The sequence below is a fragment of the Tenebrio molitor genome, chromosome 6 (genome assembly GCF_963966145.1).
Source record: "Tenebrio molitor chromosome 6, icTenMoli1.1, whole genome shotgun sequence".
Classification (NCBI taxonomy): domain Eukaryota; kingdom Metazoa; phylum Arthropoda; class Insecta; order Coleoptera; family Tenebrionidae; genus Tenebrio; species Tenebrio molitor.
This window is the reverse complement of record NC_091051.1, coordinates 12,484,602-12,496,659: the sequence shown is the minus strand read 5'-3', so window position 1 is coordinate 12,496,659 and position 12,058 is coordinate 12,484,602. Positions and strand designations below refer to the sequence as shown.

At 32.9% G+C, this 12,058-nt stretch overlaps 6 protein-coding genes and 2 long non-coding RNA genes across 13 annotated transcripts in view; 3 read left to right on the top strand and 5 right to left on the bottom strand.

The window, feature by feature from the left end:
- Window positions 1–300: 300 nt before the first annotated feature.
- On the bottom strand, window positions 301–1,015 carry LOC138133034 (uncharacterized). Its single transcript, XR_011160241.1, has 4 exons — window positions 825–1,015; window positions 620–757; window positions 469–561; window positions 301–422 (listed from the first exon to the last, which is right to left on the bottom strand). It is a non-coding gene; the product is annotated as an uncharacterized lncRNA (long non-coding RNA).
- Window positions 1,016–1,593: 578 nt separating this feature from the next.
- Window positions 1,594–2,837, top strand: LOC138133028 (protein lethal(2)essential for life-like). The gene has a single exon (XM_069050813.1). The coding sequence runs from the start codon at window positions 2,100–2,102 to the stop codon at window positions 2,673–2,675; it is 576 nt and encodes a 191-aa protein (XP_068906914.1). The 5' UTR covers window positions 1,594–2,099; the 3' UTR covers window positions 2,676–2,837.
- A 93-nt stretch (window positions 2,838–2,930) lies between these two features.
- Window positions 2,931–4,203, top strand: LOC138133033 (uncharacterized). Its single transcript, XR_011160240.1, has 6 exons — window positions 2,931–3,181; window positions 3,229–3,347; window positions 3,398–3,522; window positions 3,574–3,644; window positions 3,713–3,903; window positions 3,972–4,203. It is a non-coding gene; the product is annotated as an uncharacterized lncRNA (long non-coding RNA).
- An 890-nt stretch (window positions 4,204–5,093) lies between these two features.
- On the bottom strand, window positions 5,094–6,586 carry Tbp (TATA binding protein). The gene is made up of 4 exons (XM_069050808.1): window positions 6,252–6,586; window positions 5,966–6,189; window positions 5,773–5,915; window positions 5,094–5,712 (listed from the first exon to the last, which is right to left on the bottom strand). Exons 1-4 carry the CDS (start codon window positions 6,295–6,297, stop codon window positions 5,193–5,195), a joined length of 933 nt encoding a protein of 310 aa, XP_068906909.1. The 5' UTR covers window positions 6,298–6,586; the 3' UTR covers window positions 5,094–5,192.
- Window positions 6,587–6,727: 141 nt separating this feature from the next.
- Bka (FCF1 rRNA-processing protein Bka) lies at window positions 6,728–7,583 on the top strand. The gene is made up of 2 exons (XM_069050812.1): window positions 6,728–6,887; window positions 6,939–7,583. Exons 1-2 carry the CDS (start codon window positions 6,885–6,887, stop codon window positions 7,545–7,547), a joined length of 612 nt encoding a protein of 203 aa, XP_068906913.1. The 5' UTR covers window positions 6,728–6,884; the 3' UTR covers window positions 7,548–7,583.
- Tbcc (Tubulin-binding cofactor C) lies at window positions 7,566–8,601 on the bottom strand. The gene has a single exon (XM_069050807.1). The coding sequence runs from the start codon at window positions 8,599–8,601 to the stop codon at window positions 7,621–7,623; it is 981 nt and encodes a 326-aa protein (XP_068906908.1). The 3' UTR covers window positions 7,566–7,620.
- A 39-nt stretch (window positions 8,602–8,640) lies between these two features.
- LOC138133032 (uncharacterized) lies at window positions 8,641–9,388 on the bottom strand. Its single transcript, XM_069050818.1, has 3 exons — window positions 9,107–9,388; window positions 8,819–9,057; window positions 8,641–8,768 (listed from the first exon to the last, which is right to left on the bottom strand). The coding sequence occupies exons 1-2, from the start codon at window positions 9,234–9,236 to the stop codon at window positions 8,927–8,929; spliced, it is 261 nt and encodes an 86-aa protein (XP_068906919.1). The 5' UTR covers window positions 9,237–9,388; the 3' UTR covers window positions 8,641–8,768; window positions 8,819–8,926.
- A 281-nt stretch (window positions 9,389–9,669) lies between these two features.
- Window positions 9,670–12,058, bottom strand: part of rsh (radish) — a 148,596-nt gene continuing 146,207 nt past the window's right edge. For all 6 annotated transcript variants that reach the window (XM_069050794.1, XM_069050790.1, XM_069050793.1 and 3 more), the window contains 2 exons: window positions 11,846–12,020; window positions 9,670–11,216 (listed from right to left, as the gene is read on the bottom strand). In XM_069050794.1, coding sequence (XP_068906895.1) covers window positions 11,043–11,216; window positions 11,846–12,020 — 349 coding nt within the window. In that variant the 3' untranslated portion in view covers window positions 9,670–11,042. The remainder of the gene's footprint in view (window positions 11,217–11,845; window positions 12,021–12,058) is intronic.

Below are 12,058 nucleotides of genomic sequence, written 5' to 3'. Positions count from 1 at the left end.
CATAAAGTTGAGGCTTTTATTTGAAAGCTGACGGCACATACAAAATTGATTACCATTTAAATAAATACAGAAAACAAAATACGTGAAATTAGATCGGGGCGTTGATCTATAGGAGGATGGAGTGAGGTAAGTTTTTGATTAATTGTCAAATTTACAGTTGCTAGTTGTTAAATCAGCTTTGAACACAGTGGTTAAATTTGTTTCTACTTCAGTTTCACTGTCTAGAGATGTGTAGAGAATAAAATGGAGAAGAAATCTCCAGCTTACATTTAAAAGGGGCGGGGAATATTAAAAGTAATGTAAGTTTTAAATCAAACAATCTTTGTTACAGTTTTATACATTTTATCTTTCTCGATTATGAATTTTCTCTTGATGTTTTTCATGGTAATGGGATTTTCCCTTATGTTGATGGACTTTGGCATCTGGAATATTATTATTAATTTAAGATCGCTCTGATTCTGATTTTACCTTTTTGAGAATGTATCGCTTTGTGGTGGTCTTGTGGTTTTACACGGTTTTGGTCTGAATTTTCAGGTGTTTGTTGATCAGTCGGAGAACAATCTACGATGTAAATATGAGTGTATTTTCAGAAGCAAATTGCTTTTTTTTTGTTTTTTACTTGGAATATGGTTTACTGCTACTGCTGGCACGACATTATTAGCAACAGGCATCCAACTGGCGGGTGACAAATAGTGGAAGATGGACAAAAAAGGATTGACGGCGGCATCAGTGGTAGAATTTGTCAGTTGGCCATTTACTAAATTGGAGAATTATTTTGCGATGTGGAATAATAGATACATTAAAAAATTACTTAAAAACCTTACCATTTCCCGCAAAGGAATAAATGGTCGCACAAATTAAAACTAAAGTTTGCTGTAATTTCATTTTGTTGTGTGGAAATATTTTGAAGTGTGCGGCTTATAAAGAAAACCTAGAATCTCAACGATTTTTTAAATTCGAATTGTTTAAAAATATTTGCTCATTTAAGTATGCACTTATTTAGAAGATAAGTTTGTTTTGTTTTTGTTAATGATAAAGTCGGAAATAATTTTAAACGGCAAGTTCCGTAATTAACTATTCCGAATTGTAGCGTTGAATTCATAAATGAGATGTCAATGATTGTTACGATAACTTCGTCACAATGTAACGTAACTGGTTTTCGAGTATTTTTAAAATAAAAAATTAAGTTCTAGATTGTATAACAAATGCCATGGACATTCATATGGGTAATGATTAATGAATGATAAAGTAAAGTAATGCAACAGGAATGTGTCTGATAATAGAAAAACGCTTTTGGAAGGAACACTTACGGAAAGGTACCTAAACAATAGAGGAATTTAAAAATTAAAATGTATTATTCTTTAAGTACTTACAGATGATTTAAAATAAATCTATGCTAGATAAATAAACTGTAAATCAGTAGGTACTTACCTAATAATTACTTTATTAAATCATTAACAAAGTAGACTTTGCGAGTTCAACAAACTAAATCAGCAACATGCAACAAGCCGTAAATGTTAATTTGCATCGCGAACGTAGCTTGTTTTCGTTTTCAACGGTCCCAGAACATTTTATAAATAAAGAAACTTAAAATGTTCGCGTTTTTTGTTGTATTCTATATACCTATAGACTTTTATGAATTCATTTAAAATTATCTTCAAAGAGTAAGAGTGACAATGGCTTCTTTAGTTTAACAGATACCAAGCCGTTGGATTCTAGATAATTACAGTAGGAAGAATATTGCATGCGAACAAACCATTTCCGTGTTGATTTAGTCGATAAAACGAATTATTTGTCGACTAGACCATTTTTTGCTTATTAAAGCACCGTTATCAGGATTTCAGATCACGAAGAACATAAAATCAATCTAGGAATAAAAAAAAGACCAAAGTTTTAGTCTAGAAAAGTCAAGAGACTTTACCATACATGCTAAATTTGATGCTAAATATTCAGAGGCCTCTGCATCCTGCAATACTGTCTGGGATATAAAAGCGCCATTTCCGTGGCAACCGCCCCAGTTTGAAAATAACAGCGAAAGGGAAAACTATAAACTGTTAGTGCCAAAAGTTTTTATATAAAAGAAGCAAATATCCGAAAAAATGTCTCTTCTGCTGCGCTTGAACGACCCGTTTGAGTTTTCGGCGCGTCCGTCACGCCTCTTGGATCAACGTTTCGGTCTTGGTTTGGACACCGAAGATCTCTTGTCGCCGCTGGTGCCTCGCGAAGTTCAGAATTGGTTGAACTCCACCGGTGGGTACTTCAGACCTTGGCGTTCCATGGCTTCTCGACAAGATTCCGGTTCGACTATCAGCGTCAACAAGGGAAAGTTTCACGTGAGCTTGGATGTTCAACAGTTCAAGCCGGAGGAAATATCCGTGAAGGTAACGGGTGATAATGTCGTGACTGTTGAAGGGAAACATGAGGAGAAAGAAGACGAACATGGGTACATTTCGAGACATTTTGTGAGAAAATATGTATTGCCGAAGACGCACGATGTAAATAAGATCGAGTCGAAATTGTCCATTGATGGGGTCCTCACGATTACTGCACCGAAGATCGTCACCGAAAGTACTGACTGCCGTGACATTCCTATTATTCAAACAGGACAACCGTCGAAGGCAGTTCTTGAAAAGAAGGAAGAAGTAAAGGAACAAGGAGAGAATGGCGACAAGTAATTAGCAGAGGGCTTCGAAATGTTCTGCTTAAGAAGACTTCTTTTATTGTATTTTGTATTGGCATATGTCGGAGCTTTTTGGGGTTCTTATCGAACTCACACGTTATTTATGCTTAGAGTGTGATGTATTGAAAATATTTTGCAATAAATCATTTTGAGTTTACGTAATGAGATTTTATTTTGAATAATCATAATCAAGTTAAAATTGTTTTAAAAAGAAGTGACGCGTGCGCGTGGAAAGACAGGGAGATAAGTTTATGTCAAATGACAAAATCCCTAAGTTTGAATGAGGTTTGAATGGTTATGAAAAACGTTGAGTGTGGTTCAACTTTATTTTAAATGGTTATCTCAATGTTTTTGAGAAAATGCATCTTGAAGAAAGTATAAGTAAAATTAAACTTATCAGTAATGAATTGTGTTGTGAAAAATTGAAACCATTTTGCGAATCGCTCGATGAAATAACGACAATTACACCATTTTCGGTACAACATTTTGATGACAACAAGAGTAAGTAAGCGTCTAACACACTTTGAGGGTTTTAAGATGTATTTCAGGAGGTTATTTAAGAAATTTGTTCAATAATATACAGCCTAATTTGGATGCAAATGTAAGTAACGGTCATAAAATATTAGAAGACAGTTTAGAGGTTTTAAACAAGAAGCGTTCAGATGTGGTAAGTAAAAACCTTGCCTGTTGTTTTTGCGTTAAATATTGGTTATTCAGAAACAATTAGAGGATACACTGGTAGGGCTGAAATCTAAACATCAAGATGAGTTAAAAAATGTTCAAGATATTACAAAACGATGTGAAAAATATGAAAAAAAATTAAAAGAGCTACAAAGTCTTAGGTATGTGGATAAACTTGTGATGTCATGTTTAATAATGCAGATTTTTTTAAGGGACTGCATAAAAACTTACAAATTACTCACAGGGACACACTTTGTGTATAAAACAGATAGCACTGCAGGATGTATCCTTTGCCAGTTTAATAGGTTTTTCAAAACAATTTCAATTATTTTCCTTAGCATTACTATTTAGATATCCAAAGAGACCAACCGTTATACTGTGAGGTTTTTGATTTTAAGCATTCTAAAATAAGTCAACATGAAATAACTAAGAAGTTATGGATGCTCTTGGAAAAAGTTTCAGAAAAAGATTGCAAAAGTCAAATAGAAGAACCAAGTGGATAAAAATGGGAAATAATTTATAAAACAGGCAGTATTGTAAATGTATCCTTTATCAATTTAAAAACGTATTTTGCAAAATTGTTTAAATTATTTTCTTTATGGTTATTTAGATATCAAGAGACAAATCATTATTAGAAGTTTTTGACTGTAATTAAAAAAAAGCCATGATGAAATAACTGAGAAGTTATGGATGGATCTATTTAGGAGAAGTTTCAACAAGGGACTGCAAGAACCAAATAGAAGAACAAGTGGATAACAGTAGAAAATAATACTAGTTTAAGTTGCAATACAGTATATTTACAAATAGTTAAAAAAATAATAAATTATGAAAGTAACAAAGTTTATATATTTTTCTTTGTTATAACTGAAGTTTTAAATATTTTATATGAATGAAAAACACTTGCACTTGTTGCAATGGCAAAACTAGCTATGAACAAAGCTACAATTACCATTGCTAATAACAGTCCTTGGATAAATATATTATATGTAATGTACAAAATGCCATGTGATGCTAAAATACCTGTATATGTAAGCAGTAATGCCATTGGCATTAATGTTGCAGCTGTAACAAGTGGTAACAGGGTAACAGTACCGATTATGACTAATGTCATGGATAAAACAGGTCTTTGAACTGACCATTTTAGGAAGATTCTTCGAATAGTTTGAGCAAAGATCTTTACTTTATCTAAAAATAATTAACATTAAAATGGATAAATATGATAAAACTTAAATTTACCTGGTAAAATATGCATTTCTGATGACATTTTATTGTTTAACACTTTTGTCTGTAATATTTGTTCTGTTGTAAGGTTGTTTGTTATTATTAGATGGAGTTTGGCATGGGTTTTATCAGTATGAGGCTACAGAGTACATGGAATTTGTACTGATTATAAAAAGTACCTATAAATTGAAATATTGTATTATCCTTATGCGCCCAGTTAAAAGAAATTTTACACATAAAATAGACAAAATGATTGTTGAACCGAACTCTTTAAGTTCAATAACGGTTTCACATTTTTGTTTTGATGTTTTTTACCCCTTCAATAAATTTATGTGAGGTTATGTTTTCTCATTCAACCATTATCTTTTTTTATTTAAAAATAAATTAAGAATTCTGTACATGATTTATTGTAAAATATTGCATTTTTCATATTACTTTATTGTACTGTATTTAAGGTTTTGTTTTTCAAATAGATCCTCTTTTTACAAAAAAGAGTATATCAAAATAACAATAATTTTTGCATGCAAGTTTATTAACAATAAAAAAGTGCCAATTACAGTCAAAACTTTTAAAACCAAGTCAAAGTGAAATTCCTGATAATATGAAATATTTATTGTTTCTTGAAGCTCTTTAAGATGGGATAAATGTTATCAAATGCTTCATAAATTTCTTGTCGAATTTTGGCACCAGTCAGTACAACTTTACCAGAGACAAAAATCAATAACACAATTCTAGGTTTAACCATTCTGTAAATAAGTCCTGGAAACAGCTCAGGTTCATAAGAACTGAAAGAACTGTGGGTAAGGACAAGTCCTTCTAATCTAATAGGGAATTTAACATCACAACTTCCCACCATATTTTGTATCTTAAAATCTAAAAACTTTGCTGGAAAACCCAATTTTTGGATGATCCTAGCATATTTTCGTGCTGCTAATCGTGAATCATCTTCACTTTTAGCTCCTGTGCACACCATCTTGCCTGATGAAAATATAAGAGCTGTGGTTCTAGGTTCACGAATCCTCATTATAACAGCTGCAAAACGTTTGGGATTATATTCAGCATTACGTGCATGTAGTGCAATTTTTTTCAAGTCCAATTTACAACTGAGATTCACTGTTGACACAATATTTCTAAAAAAAAAAAAGAAAAATGAATTCAAAAATAAATCCTAACATAATTAAACACTTTACTGTAATTGCGGGACAATATTTGGATCTGCTGAATGTGGGGTCATTGGTGTCAAAGGTGAAGGTGTAGCAGGACCCATTGATGGAGTTGCTGCTGCTCCACTTGAGCCTCCTAAATTTACCATTGGGGACATCATTGTATGTTGCTAAAATAATAATATTACATATTATTTCATCAATTATTATTTTTCCTTACAGGTGTCTGTGACTGGATACTTGTTATAGGTAAAGCAAAGCCCGGAACATATTTTGTGTGAGGCATTGACATGCCCATTCCTAATCCCAGTGTTGGTGTTAAAGCTCCCATTGGGGCTAAAGGTGGGACCTGCTGAGACTGTGATGTTGTTGGTTGTTGCTGTTGTTGTTGGAGAGCATTTGGTAAAATCATTTGATCTTCTTCAGGCTGATGGAGAGGTGTTCCTAAAGTTCCAAGATAATATTTATAATCAACAAGTTTTTGCAATCATTTGGGGCAAATTTACCTATACTTGGAATGCTAAACCCAGGACTTGGAAGCATTTGATCCATCTTGAAAATTTGTTGCACTTACAACTTAATAACGAAATTTTCTTAACAAAATAGTGTTAAACAATATTATTTAGTGTTTTTTCATTTGAAGAATTCACATGATCAGTGTCTTAAATTTAATCTGAATTTGAAATATTTAAAACTGCATTTATATTTTAGTAGTATTTCATACTTTACGATGTCCACAAAACTGTTTAAACTTATTTATTGAACAAAAAGAAAATAATAAATGAATTCACTACTTGTCACATCAATGTCAAACCTACTTTTCCCATAACAGATTACGGCAGCGCTGACCAATCTAACAACTCTAAATTTTCCTAACTTTTTAAATCTCTTTTATAAACTATAAATAATTTATCATTGAAGTTCTTTACGTTCTTAAAAATAAGCTGTAGGGAATTAAAAGCTGCTCGTAATGTGATCTTAATTTTTACAGAAACAAAAACAATAAATTTCACTTTTTAAATTGTAATAAAGGTAGCCAACCTAGTATAGTATACTTGTTGACAGTTAGCAGCTAACCCAAGATATCTAAAAGTTAACCTAACTTGTACATGTGTTAGTTAACATAAACATTAAATAAAATGGTAACGTAGAGTCTAAATATTATTATAGTAATTTAAAGCAGTTGGTTTTAGGGAAAGGCGAAGAAGACGAGAAAAATTGCTCAGAAGAGATTCGCAAAAATGAAAAAGATGATTAGTCCTAGTGATCCTCGCATAAAGGCATCCCAAAGGGCTCCTCCAAGAAAAAAGAAGCCAGAAGATCCTCACGCTATTAAAGTACATGAAGCACCTCAAGCAAGTTCAGCATTGTTTTTCCAGTACAATACACAATTAGGACCACCATATCATATATTAATAGATACAAATTTTATCAACTTTTCAATTAAGAACAAACTGGATATTATTCAAAATATGATGGATTGCTTATATGCTAAATGCATTCCATACATAACTGACTGTGTTCTGGGTGAACTGGAGAAATTAGGCCAGAAGTACAAAGTGGCTTTAAGGATAATAAAAGATCCAAGATTTGAACGGATACATTGCATGCATAAAGGTACTTATGCTGATGATTGTTTAGTGCAGAGAGTTACTCAACACAAGTGCTACATAGTGGCTACTAATGATAAGGATTTAAAACGTCGAATCAGAAAAATACCAGGTGTACCAATTATGTATGTTGCCCAACACAGGTATACCATAGAAAGAATGCCTGATGCTTATGGAGCTCCTAAAACGTGATAATTATAAACACTATAATAAATTGAGGTAATTTTTTTTTTGTCTATTTATTACTATAAAATACTATAAAGCGCTATACATTCCACTTATCAATAATTTCTTTTTCATCAAGCAATGACCAATTTGGAGAATGTTTTTCAATATTCAACCAATTAAAATCATCAACACATTTCCAGTTGTTGGTGTGTTTATCTAGACCTGACTCTGCAAAATGTTTGTCTGAATTATCATAATTTAAATTGTAAGGTGCCAGCTGAATATTATGACAATCCTCCATAATAGCTCTGCTTGTAACATGGAGATAGATATTTATGTTTTTAGAGGCATGCAATCTTAACTGTTGACAAGCTATAACTAAAGTGCAGTCAACACAATTTTCAGCAAAAATGGAAGTTGAGACAGGGCCAGTAAAAATAAAACAGTTTTTTAGATGACTCAAATGTAAAGTTGAAGGGCATCCAAAAATGATAACTTTGCAGTTATCTAAATGCTCTGCTGAGACATCATTTTTGTAAATATCATCTTCATTCATGACCAAGGTTTCTCCAGTTCTATTGGTAAATCCACACAGCTGCTTTGTAATAAATGAGGTTTTATGTTGAAAATCCACTTCATCTTTATCATCTGACTTTTTTTCTTGTGGTTTTGCTTTAGTTTTGTTTTTAAATCCAAATTTCTTCTTAGGTAACAGTTCTTCTTCCAAGTCTTTTGACTTGTTGGTAAGCTCTTGTATACTCTCATGACACTTCTTAATGTCATAAGTTCTTAAAAATATGTTAGAATTTGCCACATACTTTTGTAAAAGCAAAATTTCTTTTGATATTCCATTAAAGTGGTCAGGCAGTAAATTTTTCTCTAGTCTGGTAGATTGTTCAAGCAAGTTTTCAATATGTGCATGTTTATTAGCAAATGTTTCATTAAAATATCCTAATCTTTCATTGTCAGCTACTAGGCTGTCTTTGTCTTCTTTACGTTTTTGAACACCAAGTTTCCTCTCCAAGTCTCTTTTGGTGATTAAATTGATTTTGTCAATTCCCCCCTCCATGACTTCCATTTTGTGACACTACTAGGGGTTTATTGTTTTTTTAATTCCTTGTCAATGCCTTCTTTGTTTAATCGATATAAAGGTTTGTTGGCATCAGCAGCAGACTGCAAAACATCAACAAACTGTTGTTTCTTTTTCAATATTTCGTTAGGGGACTTTTCTAATCCTGGTAAATTCTGAAAAATTTCCTTTAATTTGCAAAAAAAAATATTTTCTAAAAAATTACCTTCGTAATGTTTTCTTCACTTGGGGTCAATGTCATAAATAATCCGTACCCTAATGTAGTCAAGCCGGCAAGCCAGAGTGCGGATTTTATTAGTCTAATGGCCATCAATTAATGTTTCTTAGCTTCCCAATAGGAGTAGTCGATTTGACGAATTTTACAGTCAGAATCGATGGTTTCGCCCACTTTATAGTACAATTCCAAAAAGGAAGGATAATTGTCGTGCAAATATTTCCGATACTCTATGAATCATAGTGCTAATCGTAGGTTTAGATAATTTAACCTTTTTACCTCTTTTGGTGTTGACACCGTACCAAATTCCGTAACTTACTGCAAATGCGACTGCTTCACCCGCAAAAAGTATTACTGCACCTCGCTTTATCCACTTTCGCGTATTCGATTTCGGGTTTTTTAATAACATATCTCTAAAAATCTCAGATTTACGAACATGTGTGACTAGTGAAATGTCACAAATTTTGAGGTTATGTCCAAAATAATTTAATCGGAAGCTTTCGATATTTTTCTGATGCAAGAAAATGACATAATGAAACCTCGATTATTTTGTTTGTCTTGTTACTTAACGTAATTCCCGTGGGTAATTTTCCATTCGGTGTATTTTCTCCTTTTTTTAAAATCGTCAGCACTCGGCGGGATATTTGAAAATTATTGACAAAGTATTTTTTTCCTTTTTCATTGTGCGTAATTTTTTCTTATCATAATAACAAAAGATTACCACAATGAAATGAATATAAAGAAAATGTGTTTAATAATGGGAAAAAAAGAGTAGGTACGGAGTATTTGTGTCGTCGGTGGAGTCTGATAAAGAGGAGCTAAGTGGGACGGTTTGCCAGTGATTTACAACGCTTCAAAAAAATTTATTTTGAGAAAATAAGATTTACAATATCTTAGAATATATGAAATATTCCATTCACTTGTACATTGATAAAGCAACAATCTTTACAACAAAATTATCATTCACAAATATTGGTGTTTCTATTTAGATCATTATTTGTTATTACATTTCTTTGGTTTTCAACACAAGTACAAGCAAACAGAATAAGTGAGAACGTATCATCACTCTGTGTAATTGAAACATATTATGTTTACGAAAGCACATAATCCGGAAATACGACTTCTTTGCAAATTGCTGAGAGTTTATGGTAAACTGCTTACTGTCCATCTTGGCGAACGGTTTTAGAAATTGTGGCGGGGAAGTCGTACCTTCACATCAACATATTAGATAGGTAACAATAAAGTACAAAGTAAATTCAATGAAGATTTGTTAAAACAGACAACATTTGACAACGATGTTAATATATTTAGCTTACTTTCACTGACTTCTGCTATTTCATAATAAGACACTTATTAGTTATTTGTCAAATAAAATATTGAACAGATTTGCGTAAAGAAACATTTATGATTTTTTTTTCTCCTTTAGTTATTTAGTATCAAAATATTTCAACATTTTTTTTTTGCTATCTAAGAGTAATTAAAATATATTTAGTCTTACAAACACCTGGTTTGTGTCTTTTCAAATATGAAACATCGAACACGAATACAAACAGCAACAAGTCTCTATACAGACAGGGTCCACGTAACCTGCCGAGTATTCACAACACAGGTACGAAATAAATAGATGTTGTCAGATAAGTATACACGATTCCTATAAATACAGTTAACAGTTTAAACTCATATTATAATCGTCAAAGGCATTACCCCTCTGGATATTCATATTGATCCAAGTGTTTTCTGAAACGAGGAAATGACTCTAGAAAAGTATCGTTAGCAATTAAAAAATTTCAAAATTATTTGATATGAATATCCAGCAGATGGTTTACATAAATAAAAATCATACTCCAGTAATGACGACTCACGTTATACTAAATATAGCTCCAACTAAGTAGAACTTGACATAACTCGTAAAGCTGTGCCAATTTCAAGAAGTTCTCACGAAAACAACAGTAAACATTGACCGAGGACTGCTTGTGAGAATAAAAAATCGTACACGCAAGGCAAACACTTAATTCATAATAGATTGTCTTGCAATCACACCGATTTAAACATCATATAAAACATGAATCACTTGTTCCCAGTTGACATGGCGCGTATATATATTTTCTGTTATTGTTACATAATATCAACTTATATTTCACAAATGCCGCGAATGATGTATGCAGAAATTGCTCAATGATTGTCTTCTAATCTAAAGGGATTAGTCACAACGTCTTTATGTACTGTAATCGAACGACTCCCATTCCGAAAATCTGGAGTCTTGCTTCTGCAGTCTTTGGGTGCACTCTTTTATATACGAGTCCTGTATCCGATACATACCGGAATTCGCCTGGAACATGAGCGTCTCCAAAATACGCTCGTTTTTGATGGCCTTCGACGGTAACACCACCTGAAACAAAAATTAAATCGCGTCATATTTTATCAGTTTTAAAGTGTCAGGATTCGTTAGTTATCGATTTCATATTCATTACCGAGCAAGATGGAGAACACTACAGTTGGAGCAATATAAATTCGAATTATATCAGCTTTTAAGCTACGACTCTTGCCATAAAATGATTGTGTTGTGCTAAATTAGATTTCCCGGCAAATTGTGTCGTGTTGTTACACTAATACGGGGTTTTACATGTGTAGTAAAGTTTAGGGAAGCGTTTCAAGCAGCGTAACGTGTAATTATGCTGCAGATCACGGACAAAGATGACAGTTTCTATTACCTTTTTGAGGATTTGGATTCTATTAAAATTTGCGCGAGTGTCGAAAGAATATGGAGTTTGAGAAGCGAAGATGTGAGAGGTTTGAGTATTTGCGCTATCAATTACTCGAAAGTGATGTGATGTGTACAAAAAATATTGAGAAAGTTTTGGCAAGTTTTAATGGTTCTGCGAAACTTTTAAAAAATTCATAAACGTTTCAGCGCTGCGAGCTTTCAAAGGATTTCGTTAATACGAGAGATGTCGATTAACGTATGTCCGAGGCGTGGATCTCAGCCTGCGGAATGATTCTAGTTAGCGAATAACAAACCTTGATGAGTTCTTGAGGCGATATTCTGTACAGCTTCAAATCCCTAGCCAAACGTTCCATAATGCACTTAAATTCTAACTTGGCATCCAATTTACTGGAAGTTTTAGTACGAATCTTGTGCCGCGCCCAAGCTAACATCGCTTCGAATTTTCTAACTTCTGGAACTTCGAGATTCCTAACAACAGAAAAACGTGCGTTTTTCATCGGTGCGGT